This window comes from Callithrix jacchus, chromosome 6 (assembly GCF_049354715.1).
Source record: "Callithrix jacchus isolate 240 chromosome 6, calJac240_pri, whole genome shotgun sequence".
Lineage (NCBI taxonomy): Eukaryota > Metazoa > Chordata > Mammalia > Primates > Cebidae > Callithrix > Callithrix jacchus.
This window is the reverse complement of record NC_133507.1, coordinates 4,503,293-4,522,675: the sequence shown is the minus strand read 5'-3', so window position 1 is coordinate 4,522,675 and position 19,383 is coordinate 4,503,293. Positions and strand designations below refer to the sequence as shown.

The 19,383-nt window shown below is 42.8% G+C and overlaps 2 protein-coding genes across 12 annotated transcripts in view; one reads left to right on the top strand and one right to left on the bottom strand.

The window, feature by feature from the left end:
* UBE3A (ubiquitin protein ligase E3A) overlaps positions 1-4,613 on the bottom strand; it is an 85,568-nt gene extending 80,955 nt beyond the window's left edge. For 7 of the 11 annotated variants that reach the window (XM_017973220.4, XM_078375689.1, XM_017973221.4 and 4 more), the window contains exon 1: positions 4,105-4,613. The gene's annotated coding sequence lies outside the window, so the exon portion shown is untranslated. Of the gene's footprint in view, positions 1-3,655 lie in introns of all 11 variants that reach the window. The other 4 variants (XM_078375688.1, XM_035303553.3, XM_078375686.1 and 1 more) reach the window with 2 other exon arrangements.
* Positions 1,172-12,931, top strand: LOC108592327 (uncharacterized). The gene is made up of 4 exons (XM_054257160.2): positions 1,172-1,233; positions 3,733-4,442; positions 9,706-9,816; positions 10,217-12,931. Exons 1-3 carry the CDS (start codon positions 1,172-1,174, stop codon positions 9,771-9,773), a joined length of 840 nt encoding a protein of 279 aa, XP_054113135.2. The 3' UTR covers positions 9,774-9,816; positions 10,217-12,931.
* The last annotated feature ends 6,452 nt before the right edge of the window (positions 12,932-19,383 follow it).

Sequence of the window (19,383 nt, the reverse complement as noted above, 5' to 3'; positions counted from 1 at the left end):
AACACTCATATATCTCCAAAAAGGTAGGTGAGTAATCACAAAGGCAAGCATAACTATTCATCCCAAAAGGTAGGACAGAACATGTGACAAAGCGTGCAGAGTTCTGAATTAGAGACTTGGACTCTGGTTCTGATCCTTACACCTGGATGACTTTAAGAAAATCATTTTAGGCTGGGCCCCATGGCACACACCTGTAATCCCTGCACTTTGGGAGGCTGGGGCAGGTGAATCATGAGGTCATGAGTTCAACACCAGCCTGGCCAAAAAGGTGAAACCCCATCTCTACTAAAAATACAAAAATTAGCTGGGCGCAGTGGCAGGCACCTGTAATCCCAACTACTCAGAAGACTGAGGCAGGAGAATCGCCTGAAACCAGGAGGCGGAGGCTGCAGTGAGCTGAGGTGGCACCACTGCACTCTAGCCTGGGTGACAGAGCAAGACTCTGTCTTGAAAAAAAAAATCACTTTAAAGCTTTGAACTTCAATTTCCTCATATATAAAATGACTGGAGCAGCTGATCTCATGAACAATCCTACTCAGGTAACATAGATCAATTTATTGCCAGAAGACAGAATGATAATCGTGCCCCCAAAATTAGAGTATTTGCAGACAACTGCCAGAGCAAAAATTTTAAATTTTAGATACATACATATACACACAAAAACAAACAAATACTAACACTCTACATGCCAGATATGAGGATGGTGGGCTGCAACCAAGACATGAAGTAATGCATGTGCCAGGGGGTTGTACTTTTAAAAAGGAGTCGAAGAGTAAGTCTTTAGAGTAGTAGCTGGTGGGTAGGAGGCATTTAGTCCATAGAACTGCTCTTAGATTGGAAGGGCATGGGAGAATGCAGTTCCATTATGTGATAGGGTTACACACACACACACACACACACACACACACACACACACGTGAGAAAAATCACTCAACTGTAAGCATCCAAAAAGACAGACATCTTCTCTTTGTGGCTCCTGTACCTAGCTCAGTTCATAGAAGCCACAGTAAGTACCTAATAAATGTTAGCTGATCATTTACTGATTAACCATTAACTAATTCAAGCCTGCTCCAGTGCTGTAGTCTGAGTGTGTACCCTAAAATTCATGCTGAAAGCCTAACCCGCCAGGTGATAGTATCAAGAGGTGGGGCTTTTGGGAGGCTTTGCCCTCATGAATGGAATTAATCCCTCTATAAAAGAGGCCCTAGAGAACCCCCTCTACATGAAGTTACGGTGAAGACAGCTAGCTGTCTATGAACAAGGGAGAGGGCCCTCACAAAGATGTCAAATTTGTTGGCACCTTGATCTTTAACTTCTCTGCCCCCAGAACGCGAGAAATAAACTTCTGTTGTTTATAAGTCACCCTGTCTGTGGTTATTTTGTAATAGCAGTAAGAACAGACTAAGACATCCGGTAACACATTCTCTGGTAAACACTAGGAATTCCTGGCCTTAAAGAGTGAGTTGATAGCTAATGAGAAAAGAAATAAACAATATAAAGGATAACATGCTGTGGTCCACTATATATGAGGTGCTTCCAGACCATTCAGAAAAACTGGTTGAAAGATTTCTAAGGTAATACTTACTGAGTACCTACGTGTTAGGCGTTTTACATACTTTAAGCCTCACAACTCTGGGGTAGTTTCACCAACCCATTTTACAGATGACAAAACTGTGGCTTACCAAGATTAAAGGGCAGAATTAAAAGAAGGCTCTAATTTCAAAGATGTTACCACTATACATACCGTAATGTCTTGTTATTACATTTTCTCCTTACACTTGGCAGTGAGGGGGAAAATTCAAAACCAGTCAAAAAACTTTTGTCCTGAACCAACATGAAATGAGCACCTAAAACTTTACCCAGTAAAGTCTTTGGAAGTGAAAGATCACTTCTAAAAATTTGTCTTCATCCCGATCGAAAAATCAAAAACTAATTTTCTTTCAGCAGCTGCGTATGTACTTAATGTAATGTTTCTACATTTAGACCTATACAATTATAGGTCTAAACAAAATATGTGCAATATGATTGGAGAACATAACTAGCCGTCATTTAAGAAAACACACATTTGGAAACATTTCAAGTGCACAGGATGAAAAATTTAGCTGTGACCTACAGATCCGGGTCATTCCACTGACTAACAGTATATTATCACAGTTTACACAGTCAATTATCACAGTACATTTTTTTGGAGGGGAGGAGATTGAAACAGAAATGATCTAAAGTTTAAGAAATACAACTAATTAAACACAAAGACACTGTAGGTACCCAATATATCCTGTTAAATGGACTGGACAAGTGGAAGGAGAACATGTTTTCCCACACCTCTGACTGGTACTTACCTTTCTTAGAAAGCTATTTTTTCAGCCATGAAAAAAGGGGCAGAATTTAGGACAGATAAAATATAAGTAGCTTATAAATCATCTGAAAGGAAATCAACACACAGTATTTTGTGTCTCTGTATAAAGTTAAGCTCCTCAGGGACAGGGGCAATGTCCACAGGATGGTGGGCATACTACTTAGCACACTAATGCAGGTTAATAAATATTGACACAGTAAGACTGTCACAGTTCACATTCTAATTCTGTGAATACGAATGAGTTACTTCCTACTCTGCTTGTATTTCTCCTGTGTATATTACAAATACATTAAGATTGCAAATTATTTCTGAAGCTATTTCCTTTTTTATCTTGTGGTCAAGCTTATCAGTGTTTCTTAAAAGGCTTCTGGTCATCCTTATTAATGATGCTTATCAGTAGCATCATTAATACTGTATTTATTTAACTAAAAATGTGATAAGTAGCTCAGATTTAAAAGCAGGATCAAATTTCAAAGCTATTTCCACTATACATACCAAGACAAAACTTTCTCTCTCGTAACTTCTAAATTTTACATGACTTACCAAATTATCTGTTAAGTAAGAGTACCTGTTGGTCAGAAATGTGAGACAAACATTTATCCCACTTGTCCAATTTATTCAACAAGACTGATTAGGTACCTTTGTGTCTCTGACATGTAACTTTCAACAGTTGTATTTCTTAAACTTTGGGTCGTCTCCCAAAAAAAATCTGTAATGATTTGCTGTTTCTCTCAATATTGCAGGCAGTGAAACGATCCAAAATTATGGGTCATATCCATATTCCTTCATGACTGGGGCTACCTATGCACTGTAAAATGCCATAAGTTTACATTTTCAACAGCACCCTAGCCACGGAATAAATATAATCTCAAACAGATTTTGTACTGTTAATAATTTAGCAAACTCCTAAGAAGTCATTAAAAAAATGCAGACGCTAGATTCTCTTTCAAGGATGTCAAGCTTCACCAATGTATGTATTAAAATTATTTTTAAAATTTCACGGACTAAGGCATTTGGTACATTCAACTCTGCCTTTATCAACAAAAGCCTTTTCCACCGAGATGAGGAAAGCGTCCTTTTCATTTTCCACACTAAAAAGGGAAAGAAAAAGGCCAACTGCTCGCACGCAGGTCTGCATCTAACACAGCCGCCTCTGGCAAAGCCAGTAACTCACGTTCAACTTCAGAAACCCTGGTGGCCGGCAACCCACGAGTAATCTGCGAACACAACCCCGGGGCTTGACACCCCACCTCATCCGCCCTCCCTCCCCATCAATCCACCCCCGAAGCCCCAACCCACCAGGCACACGGCTAAATATGTCTTCCCCAAGACAGCCCGAAACCTCGACAACGCCGAGAAAGGGCTCTCCTTTGAAGGAAAAGGCCTGCCCTTCCCCGCCGGGGGCCCCCGCTGGCTCGACGAGGCCCAAATCTCGACGCCCTGCACGTCCCGTCCCGCCCCGCCCCGGGCCCGCTCGCGTCCCCTCCGGCGACAACACCCTCCTGCCGGCGTTCAGCCACGACTGACAGTTACGGCTGCAGCAGCCGCGGCCACCAGGGGCCTACTCCTGGCACCAGCGCCTCCGGACCACGCGCCCCCAAACACTCGCCTCGGCGGCGGCGGGGGAGGGGGTGGGGGGCGGGGAACCGGGGATGCCGACCTCGCCACCGCGGGCCCCGAAGCCCGGCCGGGCGACTGAGGACGGGGGGAAGGCAGCGCCGCCTGGCGCAGGCCGCGACCACACTGACCTGTCGTCGCCCCCGCGCCGGGGCTGCGGCGGCCGCCTCACTGGTCGTCGTCGCCCTCGCCCGCCGCCTCCGCCCGCCACCGCCTCGTTCCCTTTCGCTGCCGCCACCGCCGGGGCTCATGCGGGACCCGCGCTTCCTTCTTCGGAAACCAAGGCCGGGAAAGGGGGCGCCGGAGCCGCCGAAATCCCGGCGTTCGTCGCCAGCCGCCGCTGCCTGCCCACACCGGGGGTCTGCGGGGCCCTCCGGGCAGGGGCTACAGGCCGCGAGCTATTGCGAGGAGGAGCCGAAGGAGGCGCCGCCGCCCGCTGCTGAGCGCGCCGGGTCGGCAGAGGTGAAGCGTAAGTAGGCGGCGGATGGCGGGCGCCCGGGCTGGCGGATGGCTACGCGGCGGCGGGGTGCGCGAGCGAGCGCAGGGTGGTGTGTCGGGACCGGGCGAAGGGAAAAGGCCCTGTCGTCTCCTGCAGTCACCCCGAGCCCAGCGCCACCATCTTGGAAGAAACACGGATCTCGCGGCCGCGGCGCAAGACGGGAGGACTGGCTGGGCGGGCCGAGTATCCCGGCAGGCAGCGCGCGCCGCCCGGCCGGGCGAGGGCTCCAGGCCGGGACGCGAGGACGTGGGGCGGGGCCAAGACGCGCGGGAGGGCGCCGCGCTCCGCCCCTCCTTCCCTCGCCTGCTCCGCCCCCCTCCCGCTTGCCGTCGCCGCCGGCGCGCGGGCCATCGGGAAGAGGAGGTGGCCCGCGGCCCCTCGGAGTCCCACCAGGTTCCGTCGCCATCTTGCGACTGGACAGAAAGGGTGAACCCTCCTTTCGTTCCTGCTGTCCGTGACCCGAAACAATAAACCTGGTGCATCCGGAAACCCCCGGGAGCCCCCCCCAGGAGGGTTGCAGACCCTTCGGTGTGCCGGGCCGAGGAACGCCTCAGACCGTTGGGGGACGCGTGGTTCGGAAAGTCAGCTGAAAACGCAGGAATGGCCCCCAGCCCCGAGGCGGGCAGGAGCCTGCCGTTACCAGCTTTCCGACCCCAGCCCCTCTCCACCCCGCAGCCGCCTCTGTAGACGTTGCGGGAGCGGCCCGAGAGTGCAGGCCAGGTTTTAGGGGACCGAGGTCACCAACTTAGGCCCCTTGCCAGTACAGATGTGTCACTAGTTTACCCGAGACGAAGATGGAGTCCCGTCTCCCGCAGGTTGACGTTCAGTAGGTCGTCGGTGCAGAGAAGTGGCTCCTTGGCTGACCCCAGCTGGATAGAGGCTAATTTTGATCAGTATGACAGCCGAACCTTGTTAAAGCCATTACAATTAAACCCATTTAAAGACATATTTCTGGCCGGGCGCGGTGGCTCACGCCTGTAATCCCAGCACTTTGGGAGGCCGAGGCGGTGGATCACGAGGTCAAGAGATCGAGACCATCCTGGTCAACATGGTGAAACCCCGTCTCTACTGAAAATACAAAAATTAGCTGGGCACGGTGGTGCGTGCCTGTGATCCCAGCTACTCGGGAGGCTGAGGCAGGAGAATTGCCTGAACCCAGGAGGCGGAGGTTGCGGGGAGCCGAGATCGCACCATTGCACTCCAGCCTGGGTGACACCAGCGAAATTCCGTCTCAAAAAATAAATAAATAAATAAAGTCATATTTATGGGACTTTATGGTCACCATTTTACTTTAAAAGTTTTTTTTTTTTTTAAACTATATATATGTGGCTTTACAACATTTGGTAGCAAAGCGGTAAGAGTATCACTAACAATTCCTAGCGTTACGACTTATAACTTTGCTAAGCCCTTGAAGTACTATTTGAGTCCCCACGTTTAGTATTCAGATTTTTAAATATCAACAGTCATACATAGCGGTGTATCGTTTTTAAATTTTTACTTTTAAACTCAGACATGGAGCCTCACTATGTTAGGCCCAGGCTGGTCTCAGACTCCTGGCCTCAAGCGATTCTCCCACCTCGGCCTCCCAAAGTGCTGGGACAACAGGCATGAGACACAGCGCTGGGCCAGCAGTATATTTTCTTACCTGTCAGCTTCAGAGCGTCTATTTTATATAGCCAAGTGCGTGTGTGTGTGTGTGTGTGTGTGTGTGTGTGTATTCCGCCTCACAACTATATCCAACTATTGAAAAACCAACAATAAGCTAGAAACATTTATGTTATTGTAGGACAACTGATGATAAATGACAGCATTAAGCCATATTCAATTTTAAGATGTTTTAACTCAGCTCTTTATTCAGTTCTCCTCTCATTACACATCCACATTTGGAAACTATTTGCTGTTATATATAATGGAAACGACTAGTAAGAATCATAATCTTTCAGAAATTTACCTTGCAAGTTTTCAAAATAGGCAACAAAGAATGTCAGTCTTTAAGGACTTTATTGTTAGAGTAGTTAACGCATACCATTCCTACTATATCTAGCATGTGGAGATACTTTTAGACGTTCTGCTTCCTTTTATTTTATTTTATTTTATTTTTTTGAGACGGAGTTTCCCTCTTGTTACCCAGGCTGGAGTGCAATGGCGCGATCGAGATGCAAAACCGCAACCTCCGCCTCCTGGGTTCAGGCAATTCTCCTGCCTCAGCCTCCCGAGTAGCTGGGATTACAGGCGCGCGCCACCATGCCCAGCTAATTTTTTATATTTTTAGTAGAGACGGGGTTTCACCATGTTGACCAGGATGGTCTCGATCTCTCGACCTCGTGATCCACCCGTCTCGGCCTCCCAAAGTGCTGGGATTACAGGCTTGAGCCACTGCGCCTGGCCATTCTACTTCCTTTTAAGTGGAAATTGTAAATAAATGAAATGTAATTTTGTATTAGCCTGGTGTATCAAAAGTGGCAGAAATTCCTGAGTTCCAAAAAGATTAAAGACCGAAGGGAAATAAGTCTGCTTTTAGCTAGGAGTCAGAATGACTATCCATTGCTTTACTGAGATCAAGGAGGATCTTAATTCCTCCTAGGAATCTGGAAAAATGACCTCTATCCCTTTTAGTTCATTTATTTTAAATATGTATTCTTATGTGTGACATTAGTGTTAGACTTCTTTCAAGACCTCACTGTGCTTTTTGCTTTATCCATTTTCAAATTTAGAAATATTTGCTGATCAAATTTACCATCATAAATATTTTCAGGACTCCTTAAGATACTAGTAGTGTTCCACTTCCCTACACATCAGTTTATATGAAAAAAAAAATTTCTGCCATATCAGACCCATGTTTTTTATTTTCAGTTGTGTTTTTCCCAGAAAAGCAACTTTGTATCTACGAAGTGAACAGTGATTTCTTCAGACTTTTCTAGTACACAGTTTGATTCTATAAACGTCTGTATCCATGCCTTGAGCAAACTTTGAGCAAATGTTGATCCAGAACTATTTCTGTGTCATACATTGGACTACTCAAACTACTATTTATGTGCCAGGCCTTGGGAAACAATAGAAGATGAACCATCTCTATTCTTGCCCTCAAGAATTTGCAGTTCAAAAGGAAGTCACACCTATAAGACTGGACACTTTTTCAGAGTAACCCAACACTTCATTGATCATGGGGGTGCCTACTAATACATATCTGCTAATACTAACGAACTTTTATTTTAAAGGAAACATTTTACTTTGAATTGCTGGTGAAGTTGTTTTTTGACAGAGCTGTTTTGTTACTGAAGATTTTTTATTGTGCCCATCATGACAGATGAATCAAAATGCAAAGAGAACTCTTTCACTACCCAGCATGCCCTAGGATCAGAAATAAGTCAAGAGCATGAAAGAGACAAAATTCAGATATAGTGCGATAGAAGTCACTGTTGCTATTTTCAGGCTGCATGAAAATGTTACAGGCTCAACTTTGGAAAGACACTAAGCTTTCAGTATATGAACAGCTCCCATTATTTAAGAAATACTGTCGAGCAAGCTCAGTTCCATGAAGAACACTGCCTGGCATATGATAAGTACTCAGTAAATGTTAGAGCTTCCTAGTAGTAATATTAGCATTATACGTATCATTGCTTAGTGTTGCTCACATCAGGCATGAACTGCTACGTGCCCCACCCTATGCCTATTTATATTCTTTGTGACCTCCAGCCTTAAGATAGAAGCCATCCTTCTGTCCTTTCTACAGGTAATTTTTATTTCTTGAGGGAAGGGAGGTTGACTCAACACTCTTACTGCCTTTAGCATTACCTCTCCTGTTCATCCATTCTCCCTCTACGTTGTCCCTTCTATTTAGAAAAGCTGTCTACACTTGGGTTGCTATTATCTTCCAAATCCCTCTTCCACTAGAGCAATGTAGCAGCTCCCTCCATTTTAGATACACATTGCTTTGATCAATTTCACTGTGGCATCACGGCCGAATTGAAAGGCTGCTTCTCAGTTTTCATAGCCTCTGACCTCCCTGCAGCCTTCCACCCTGCCAACCACGGCCTCCTGGAAACTGCTCCCTTGGTTCTGTCACCTTACAGTCTCTGCTCTTCTGCCTTGTCTTAGGCCACTCTTTTTCAGGTCTCCTGTGCAGAATCCTCCCTCTCCATCCTTGGTTCTCTCTGCCTGCCATGTTATAACCTTTGATAGAGCTATTTACATATACTCTTCCATCACTTATTTCAGTCAGGGATCACGTCTGAATCTTGTACACAGACCGCAGTCAAAAGCTCCAACCCTGTATTGGAAACTTGTCCTGGGTGTTCTGCGGGCACCTCAGGCTCAGCATGTTTAACATCAAGCCCCTGAGTTGGTGCTATTTTCCACTGTGACTGAGATGTGATAACAATGCAAAGGAGCAGGTTTGGGGAGAACAAGCAGGCTAGCTTTGGTGATGTTGAATTCGAGATAGCTGTTTGCATTCTCCTCTTCATCCATAACAACAGAACGTCTAGCCCGACACAGGCTTGCCTATCATAAACCCTAAGTGTGGCCGTATCTCTCAGTTCTGGCCAGGAGAATGTGAGCAGAAATGATGTATGCAACTTCCAGATCATTTTCTGAAAGAAATTGGGTGTCACTTGCCCTTTTCTTTTTTTTTTTTTTTTGTCTTTTTCTGATGAGTGTATCAAATAATTGAGGTAGTGAACTATGTTGGAAGCTGCTGTGGTTTGAATGATGGCATACCCTTTGAAATTCATGTTTAAACTTAATCCCCATTGTGGTGACATTAACAGCTGATTGAATCATCAGGGCCCTGCCTCGTGGATGGATTGGTACCCTTGTAAAAGGACTGGAGGGAACTAGCTTAGGCCTTCTTTTGTTCTTCCATCCCTTTAGCCACATGAGGACACAGCATTCACCCCCTCCAGAGGATATAGCAATAAGGTGCCACCTTGGAAACAGAAGGCAGCCCTCACCAGACGATGGAACTGCCGGGGGTCTTGATCTTGTACTTCCCAGTCTTTAGAACTGTGAAAAAGGATGTATCTGTTCTTTATAAATTCCCCAGTGTCGGGTATGTTGTTACAACAGCATAAACAGACCAAGACAGGGGGAAACATTCTAGGGATTGCCGAGCAAGAAGGTGGGACCCTGAGGACTTCACTGGGAAGGCCCTGTGTCCCAGGTCAACGCTGACGTAAGACAGCTACTGACTTCTCTGATCTGCCATGGTTATTCTAAATCCCTTTTACTGCAGCAGACCCTGTGTCTCAATATCCAAGCAAAGATACAAGGAGGCAGTTGGATGTGGAAGTCTGCAGTTAGAGGAGAATGATACCAACTCGTCCTTCATTCTTTGACTTGATTGGTGAGTCTACCATCTATGAATAATGTTGGTCATCCTAGATTTCTTCCTTTCCCTCACCTGGCAATTCAGAGGCAAAGTCGTGTCTCTCTAAAACACTGGCTTTAGAATTGGTGTAGCAAAGTGCCTGAGACCGCAGGCTCCCAACTTATGGCAAGTGCAGAGATGTCAGGCAAGATTGTAAACTCCTTTCTGATTTAGTTTTCTCCTCTATAAAGTGGAGTTGTTGTGAGAATTAGGTGTAAATATACATAAAGGTCTTAGAATAATCCTGGGCACAGAGCACAAGCTCAACAAAGGCAGGCTTCCCCCGCCCCCCCGCCCTCCATGCAAATCCCAGTTCTGCCACTTTTACCAGATATGCGACCTTGAATATTTCAATTAATATCTGTTTCCTCTTTAGGGAAGTGGGGAAAAATAACAGTGCCGTCCTCAAAGGATCGTTGTAATCCTTCATCCATTCAGTGCGTGTTTATTGAATAGGTGCTATGTGCCAGCGTTGTTCTTGGTGTTGAGAATACGGCAGTGAACAAAAATAGTCTACCCTCATGGAGTTTGTGATCCATGGAGGAGGAAAACCAACACATACGTGTTATATCAGAACATGATATATTAAGGAGAGATATACAGCCAGGCAAAGGGAATAGGAGCTCCGTCATGCAGAGCGTCCAGAGAAGGTCTTACAGAAAAGAATCCTTTTAATCAGAGGCCTGACAGAAGTGAGGAATGAACTGTGGGAATGTAAAGGGAAGAGCCTTCTAGAGTCGTCTAGTCAACCTGCCGAGAGTCATCTAGGAACAGCTAGCAAGGCGCTGTGGCTAGAGAGAGGAGTTGAAGATGAGCTCAGAGGAGTCACAGTGGGTCACAGCCTGGAGGACTTTGTAGCTTTTCCTGAGAACTTAGATATTTGTGCTGAATGAGGGAGGAAGCCTCTGGAAGGGTTTCAGAGAGTTTTGACAAGCTCTGTAGAATAGCTTTAGCTACTGTGTGGAGAATGGACAGAGATGGTACATGGGAAGTGTTCAGTACCTGACACACAGGAAGTGTTCAATGAATGGTAATAAGCACTGCCATCATCATCATTATCAGAACACCCATTTCCTCCTGTATATTTCCACTGCTTCCACCTTAATTTAGACCATTAGTGTTTAGACCCGTAGACTGTAGGTTCCAGAAGGGTAAGGTCACACCACCTCATTCACTGTTTCGACCGCTACCCTCAGAGAGTGCTGGTTCATACTGTACTGCTTTCCCGCCAAATGTCCTCATCACAGAATGTTCTCTTCAGAAACATGCATCATTACCTTCCTGCCTTTCTTAACGGTCAGAGGCTCACCATGGCCTTCTGAATAATGTCTCAACTCCAAAAACAGGGCCCACTGGATGTGGCACCTGCCTCCCTCCCAGCGCCATCTCCCGTCCCCACGTGAATGTATTGCTCAGGCAGTACTTACACTTGAGAGTCATTTGGAGCTCTTTTGCACGCAGTTTACTCTACCTTTTAGACAATTTCAAGCTCCTCCTCCGAGAAGCCTCTCTGCTCTACTCAAGCAGGGTCACTGCTCATGCCTCTGTGTCCCTTCTACACACTCGATGTATGAACTTACACTTCTGTGTCCCCTTAAGCTCCTTGGGAGAGGAGAGCGCCCTTGACTTCTTGTGTTCCCAGTATCTATCTCAATGGCTGAAACCAGTTACTCCTCAGAAAAGTTTGAATGAGTGAATCACACGAAGACCAGTGTGTCTAACAGAGGACCCCTTTACTGAGATAACATGTAATAAAGTAGTATATCTTTGCATGTTTCATTTTTCAGCTATGTCAATAGAGATACAAAGTGCAGCGGTGCCTGCTTATACAATTCAGTGGGAACAAAAAAACAGGCAAATGGATTTAATGTAAGAAATCTTAAACAAGTCTTTTAATTAGAACCTTGGTATATGAAGTAGGAAATTAAGGTATTGAACAAGAAGACCTACGAAGTCCCTCTAAAGCTCTGACTTATTCAACCACCAATTTCACTAACTGCCTCTATAGGCAAGACTGCACAAGAAGTTTCTGGAGCAAAAGCCTGGAAATCTATCAAATCATGCTTTGACCTTGGTCACTGCAATCTCTTTGTGCCTGCCTTAACCCAGCTGGAGAATAGGTGGACAAGGGAAGCCTTTCACTGAACACCAGCTGCTGCTGCTGCTGCGCTGAGCTGTTCTGAATAAAACAGTTCCACTCAAATCAATGAAGCAGCCCTTAGAAACCTGTCCTTCCGACATGCACATCATTTGAGTTCTTGGAAATCATTCACACTACCATCTATATCTCCGATACCACTTTAAACACATAACATGCTGATTCTGACAGGGACGCTCACAAAACGATTTTTAAGTCTAAGGAAATGCACTGATTAAATTGAATCTTAGTATTAAAGATGGTGCAGACATTCTACACTTACTGCTTTTCTTCAGCATCTCTCAACTGATAAAAACATCTGGCTGGGGAAGAATCGTGAATATCGTTTGTAATTGATACACTATTTTGTTTTAGCACTGCTTGAGGCTCACATAGGAGCACAAAATTCTGTTATCAAAAGGATAAATGTTACTATGTGGACTCTGGCATTGCTTCAAACAAAATTTTACACGTAAAGCTTGACTTTTTAAAATGGTTGATTTTACTTTTATTTGGTAACATTAAGTTAGCATACTACGTGCGGAAATGCCGGGATGTTTAAGATAGCAATATAGATATCATTTATCACGTAAATATTTCTATTGCTTCTTTTTGTAATTTACTGCTAAGCGTAGTACTGATTACATCCATATTTCAGGACTTCCCGCAAAGCTCCTGAAAGGACAGTATATGTCTGTAAGTTAAATTTGTACACTCGTTAGCTGGCAGTTGTTTAAATAAATCTCATTAATTCTTACAACAATCTTGGATATTATACACATTGTGGATTACAAAATTGAGCTTAGAGTAAGTGAGCCACTTGCCCATGGTCTCACAGCTAAAAACTAGTAGTGGTAGGATTTAAACCCATGGGTGTGTGTGTATGCTCTTACTGTAGCATGTTGCTTTCTTGGAAAATAAAAATAAATTTCAAAAATATATTTTATTGAAATATTTCCTTAGTCATTCAATAATTCCTTTTTTCATTGCTCCCTGGAAATCTTATAATATTCTCAAATTACTACCCCAGCAGAAAACTTCTTTTTTATACTGTTCTGTTCAAGATTGGGCATCTGGGAGTCCCAGCCATCTTCATCTGCCATCACTCCTTTCCAGCACCCTGTCCTAATTATGTGATATTGAGCCAGCTACTTAATTTCTTTCAACCTTGTTTTCTTCATTTGTAAAGGGAATGATACTGTGATGAGAAAAGAGACAACGTGTTGCTAAGGACTTATTTTGCACCTTAAGGACTTAATAATTAAGCTCAATAAATGATGAACGAATGGACGAAATCATCTTAGTTTGCTTTTCCCCCAGAAACAGGTCTTGAGACAATGCTTTGAATGCAAGTAATTTATCTGGGAAATGATCCCGAGAAACACTGGTAGGGAAGTAAGTGAGCTAGGGAAGGGAGGGAACCAAAAGGCTGTCTTATCAATCAAGTGTCTACTTCGGACAACTAGAGTTGACTTCTGTTGAAGAACACTGGGAGCCAGTGTAGAACACACACGTCACAGCTATCCTGTGAGTGCACACTGTGGTCATCCTCATCGGGTTGACTTGCTGTGGTTGGGACACAGCAGCTGCAGCTGGTCAGAGAGTGCCCTAAGCACGAAATGCATGTGCTGGCAATTGGAACTAGGACCGGCGTACAATACAGTCGTAAGATCCAGGGCAACAGTAGCGTTTGCCGCACAAATAAATGAACAAACAAAGCGAGCTTGGCGAGTTGATTACAATTCAGATCTGGCCCTCATGATTGCAGGCTTAGAAACCCATTTCAGCCAGCCCACCAACAAAACTCACATTAACCTAACTCAAAAGAAGGATTCATAAAGTAAGAATGCCAGTGTATGGATTTAAGTTGAAAAGCTACCCGTCACAGGGACTGGAATGATGGAAAGGACTGGGATGCATGTGACCAGAGCATTCTTTCCCTGTAGGAAGACACACAGGGTCCCCACATAGCAGAAGGTTCGTAGGAAACGTGAAATCTAGACAAAGGGAATTGACAACAGGAATTGAAGGAACTGGAAGGGTGATAACTGACACATTCAACTCCCATGAAGTTTCATTGACAGAGGAATGAGTGTATTTGAAGCTTTTGGGCAAATATCCCCTTGGAAGTTACAGCCAGCATTCGAGTCCTTTTCTTTGGTAATGCCAGGTTTCCATTATATCTCGCAGGCCTGAAAGCCATTTCTCGTTTTTTTAAAGTGACTTATGTCAAACTCTGCTTTGGTCCATGTATGACTAAGCCAAAAGGTTAACACCCAAGGCGATCCTATCTTCCTTTCTCTTCAATGTTTCTGTGGTGTTTCTCACTGTGGATGCCAAGTGTTAACACTATTATATTTTATTACATGAATGAACGTACTCCTCTCACATCAAGAAGTCTTTTTGTCTGCACTTCAGGCCTTTCAGACATAAGAAACCTACTCTCTAGCTCTCAGTAGCTTTTCTCCCTATTTCTCTTTTTTTCCAATTTATTTTACACATATATACTTAAGTAGAGATTAGATATCGCTATATTACTCAGAATGGTCTTGAACTCCTGGGCTCAAGCTATCCTCCCACTCAGCCTCCCAAAGTGCTGAGATTACAGGCATGAGCCCCCAACCCAGTCTCCCAATCTCTCTTTTATGTCAAATACTTCTCATATGAAACATGCCATAGTTGTTTGCATGTCTTCATTTCTTGGTCATTTTTTTAAACCTAAAGAAAAGTTTAGAGACTAGTATAATTAATACCCATCTTTTCTTTACCTAGATGTTCCAGTAGTTTATCTCTGGTCATATTTGTTCTATCTATCCATTTATCTGTTATCTCCAGCTATGGACCCATTTATCATAAGTTACAGACTTTGTAATGCTTTATCCGTAAAGATTTCAGCATGTTTTCCATAAGAACCAGGGTATTATTCCTCTGTATAACCATAAACCACATAAAATTTAATCTTGTTCTAGGTTAGCAGGAACAACGTCTTCCTTAGCAGGCCAGTTTTATGATACAGTTCTGGGAAATGTTCTCAGAAACACAACCTAGAGCCTAGGCTGTCTTTTCATCCCTTCTGATTAAACTGGGATATTACCAATTTTTTTCTTAATAAACCTTTCCTTGCTGTAGAGGGAAGGGTTAACTCAGCAGTCCTGGGTTGTTCAAACCCTGCAGGTTCCAAAAAAAAAGGCCTACTTTCAGGATTGGTCCTTGCCTAGGTCTTGACTAGCCCTTGGCTACCTCTGAGACACCGTAATGTTCTTCTTCCTGATAAGAATGTTTTATACACCTGAAGCTGTGGGCCATGCTAAATCAGTTTGACCAGATAAGTTCCTCCTAACAAAGTGATTTATGGTAAATGCCCATTTTTGGCTCAGGAGCTGGTAGGGAGAGGAGAAGTTTATGGTGGCAGGAGTATAAGTCACACAGGTACTATATGCCTGTGTGACTGACCACTAATACCTGTGAAAACCCTGGACACCAGGCTGTGGGTTATCTTCAAATAATGGCAGAACTTATGAAGAAATGCCAACCAGGAGGCTACTTCATATGCATTACACATTATTGCAGGGAGAATCAAGTGTATCTCCACGTGACTCCAGGGGAGAGGACATCTGAAAGCTTAGACCTAGTTTCTCCTGGATTGCATCCTATGCACCTTTTCCCTTTGCTGATTTTAATCTGTATCCATTTTCTGTAAAAACTATAACCAAGAGCATAACAGCTTTTCTGAGTCGTATGAGTCCTTCTGACAAATACTTGAGCATAAGGGTCACCTAGGATCATCTGACATGCCTGCCTAGACTAGTTACTGTGGATTATATTGTCTCCAACCAAGAAGTATTACTGATACAGAATTGATGCCAAAAGACCCTTAAAGAAATAGAAATCTGGGACTAGTGTCTGAAGTGGATTTGAAAACAGTACGTATCTGAGTAGTGCTGACAGTCGGACAGTGGTCCATGGCACACAGTGACCAAATAGTCACTTAAATGATCTTTTATAGTCCACTGGACTAAAGACTGCAGTCCAAGTCTTTACGAAGGCCACTTACTGTCTAACTTAGGAGGCCAAATCTTGCACAGATGAGCTAGGGCAGCAATCTGAATAGTGTGGCCTACAGGGATCTTTGACAGAGGGGAATCAGTCATAAAGTCCCCAGGACTGAACTAGGTTAAGGGGTTTACTCTGTCCTTTTAGATGAGTACAGCTCTAGGTCTGAGTAAACCAAAGCTTGACTTAAGCCACCTTAGTGGAGAGTCCCAGCCCCTTGCCAAGTCCCGGACCTCAATCAGTTCATACATAAAGGGTCGTGTGAATGAAGGAGCAATGGCCCAACAGGTTCACGCTGTATGTTTTCCTTCTAGCCCTCCTGAAGGAGCTATGTGATCATTTAGCAGGATAACTGTTCACCAAAGGCAAGGAAATATCCAGACCTTTCAGGGATTTGGGGGCACTGTCGCTGAGCTACTGTGTAATAGTTCCTGGCAACCAGAGAGATACTCTGGTTCCTCAAGCATGATGAGGGCTTGTGAGCATTAGTTGACATCATTTCTCCGTGGGTCCAGTAAGTCCATGAGCCATCCTGTGATTAATTCTCCGGATCCCGAACGTGAGCGGTAGTAGACAAACTTGTTGTCTGACAAGGTCCTCAGTTGTTCCACTGACCCATGGAATTAGGGGCTCTCATGATATAAATCTATGAACCTACTCCTCTATTTGAAAAGATAATCCAAAAGCAATACCATGCCTCAAGGGGAATCTTAGTCATTACAGCCACCACCAAAAATTGGAAAGATATAGGGGTGCTGATTTCTACTGCCTCTCCCACTTGTGTGTTTGGCTTGTGCAAAAATCAGATGGATAGTGGAGGATGGCAGTGGGGATTGTCATACATCTAATCAGGTGGAGATTTCAATGGTAGCTGCTGTTCTGTTCTTTTGTTGAATGCTATCAGCCCACGGACTGAAGATTGTGAACCTTAGGTAGAGTAAAAGAAAGCACACTCACTGAAGCACACCACAGTCAGACTGCTGAAAACCAAAGGTAATGAGATCGCCCTAAATATAGTCAGAGAAATGAGACACATAACCTTTAAAGGACCAACAATAAAACTTACAGCTGACTTTTTATCAGAAATTATAGGTGCCAGGAAAAAATAGAACAGCATCTCCGAAAGCTGAGAGAGAAAAAGCAGCCAACCTATAATTTTATACTCAGAGAAAATAGTCTTCATAAATAAATGTAAAATAAAGATTTTTTAGACCAAAAAAAGTTGAAGATAGTCATGGCCAGTTGATTTTTTCTAGAAGAAATTTTAAAATAGACGCTTCAGGCTGAAAGAAAGTTGTCCTGGATGAAAGCATAAAACTGCGAGGAAGAGTAATAGCACTGGCTCGGGTAAATCTATCTGAAAACATAAACAAATGGTGACCTAAAAATAATGACGACGCATCGTGAAACGCTTAATACACACACGTAAAAATGTTTGCCAGCAATGGCACAAAGACTGAGGACAGTGCGTTGATTCAAAGTATTGTAAAGTTCTTGCACCCTCAGGTGATCAAAACAACTACCTTCAGGTATAGACTGTAATACGTGAAGAATTTGTATTGAATATCTAGCTAACTATTAAAATATCCAAGGATAGCTGATAGAGGAGAATAATAGAATAGCAAAAAAGTGGATTATTCAAAAGAAGACAGAAGAGAAAAATGAGATAAAACTAGATGGAGCTAATAGAAAATAAATAGCAAGACTGCAGATATACATCTTCTCTTATTAGTTACACTGTATATGTATAATCCGTCTCTTATAGTTACACTGTATATGTATAATCCGTCTCTTATAGTTACACTGTATATGTATAATCCGTCTCTTATAGTTACACTGTATATGTATAATCCGTCTCTTATAGTTACACTGTATATGTATAATCCGTCTCTTATAGTTACACTGTATATGTATAATCCGTCTCTTATAGTTACACTGTATATGTATAATCCGTCTCTTATAGTTACACTGTATATGTATAATCCGTCTCTTATTAGTTACACTGTATATGTATAATCCGTCTCTTATAGTTACACTGTATATGTATAATCCGTCTCTTATAGTTACACTGTATATGTATAATCCGTCTCTTATAGTTACACTGTATATGTATAATCCGTCTCTTATAGTTACACTGTATATGTATAATCCGTCTCTTATAGTTACACTGTATATGTATAATCCGTCTCTTATAGTTACACTGTATATGTATAATCCGTCTCTTATAGTTACACTGTATATGTATAATCCGTCTCTTATAGTTACACTGTATATGTATAATCCGTCTCTTATAGTTACACTGTATATGTATAATCCGTCTCTTATTAGTTACACTGTATATGTATAATCCGTCTCTTATAGTTACACTGTATATGTATAATCCGTCTCTTATAGTTACACTGTATATGTATAATCCGTCTCTTATAGTTACACTGTATATGTATAATCCGTCTCTTATAGTTACACTGTATATGTATAATCCGTCTCTTATTAGTTACACTGTATATGTATAATCCGTCTCTTATAGTTACACTGTATATGTATAATCCGTCTCTTATAGTTACACTGTATATGTATAATCCGTCTCTTATAGTTACACTGTATATGTATAATCCGTCTCTTATTAGTTACACTGTATATGTATAATCCGTCTCTTATAGTTACACTGTATATGTATAATCCGTCTCTTATAGTTACACTGTATATGTATAATCCGTCTCTTATAGTTACACTGTATATGTATAATCCGTCTCTTATAGTTACACTGTATATGTATAATCCGTCTCTTATAGTTACACTGTATATGTATAATCCGTCTCTTATAGTTACACTGTATATGTATAATCCGTCTCTTATAGTTACACTGTATATGTATAATCCGTCTCTTATAGTTACACTGTATATGTATAATCCGTCTCTTATAGTTACACTGTATATGTATAATCCGTCTCTTATAGTTACACTGTATATGTATAATCCGTCTCTTATAGTTACACTGTATATGTATAATCCGTCTCTTATAGTTACACTGTATATGTATAATCCGTCTCTTATAGTTACACTGTATATGTATAATCCGTCTCTTATAGTTACACTGTATATGTATAATCCGTCTCTTATAGTTACACTGTATATGTATAATCCGTCTCTTATAGTTACACTGTATATGTATAATCCGTCTCTTATTAGTTACACTGTATATGTATAATCCGTCTCTTATAGTTACACTGTATATGTATAATCCGTCTCTTATAGTTACACTGTATATGTATAATCCGTCTCTTATAGTTACACTGTATATGTATAATCCGTCTCTTATTAGTTACACTGTATATGTATAATCCGTCTCTTAT

Bases quoted from the DNA above. Each gene is read 5' to 3' on its own strand.
- LOC108592327 (XM_054257160.2), top strand. From the start codon at position 1,172: ATGAATGGAATTAATCCCTCTATAAAAGAGGCCCTAGAGAACCCCCTC. The intron at 1,234-3,732 runs GTGAAGACAGCT...TCTCCTTTGAAG, and splicing joins CCCCTCTACATGAAGTTACG to GAAAAGGCCTGCCCTTCCCC. The intron at 4,443-9,705 runs GTAAGTAGGCGG...CTTTTACTGCAG, and splicing joins CGGGTCGGCAGAGGTGAAGC to CAGACCCTGTGTCTCAATAT.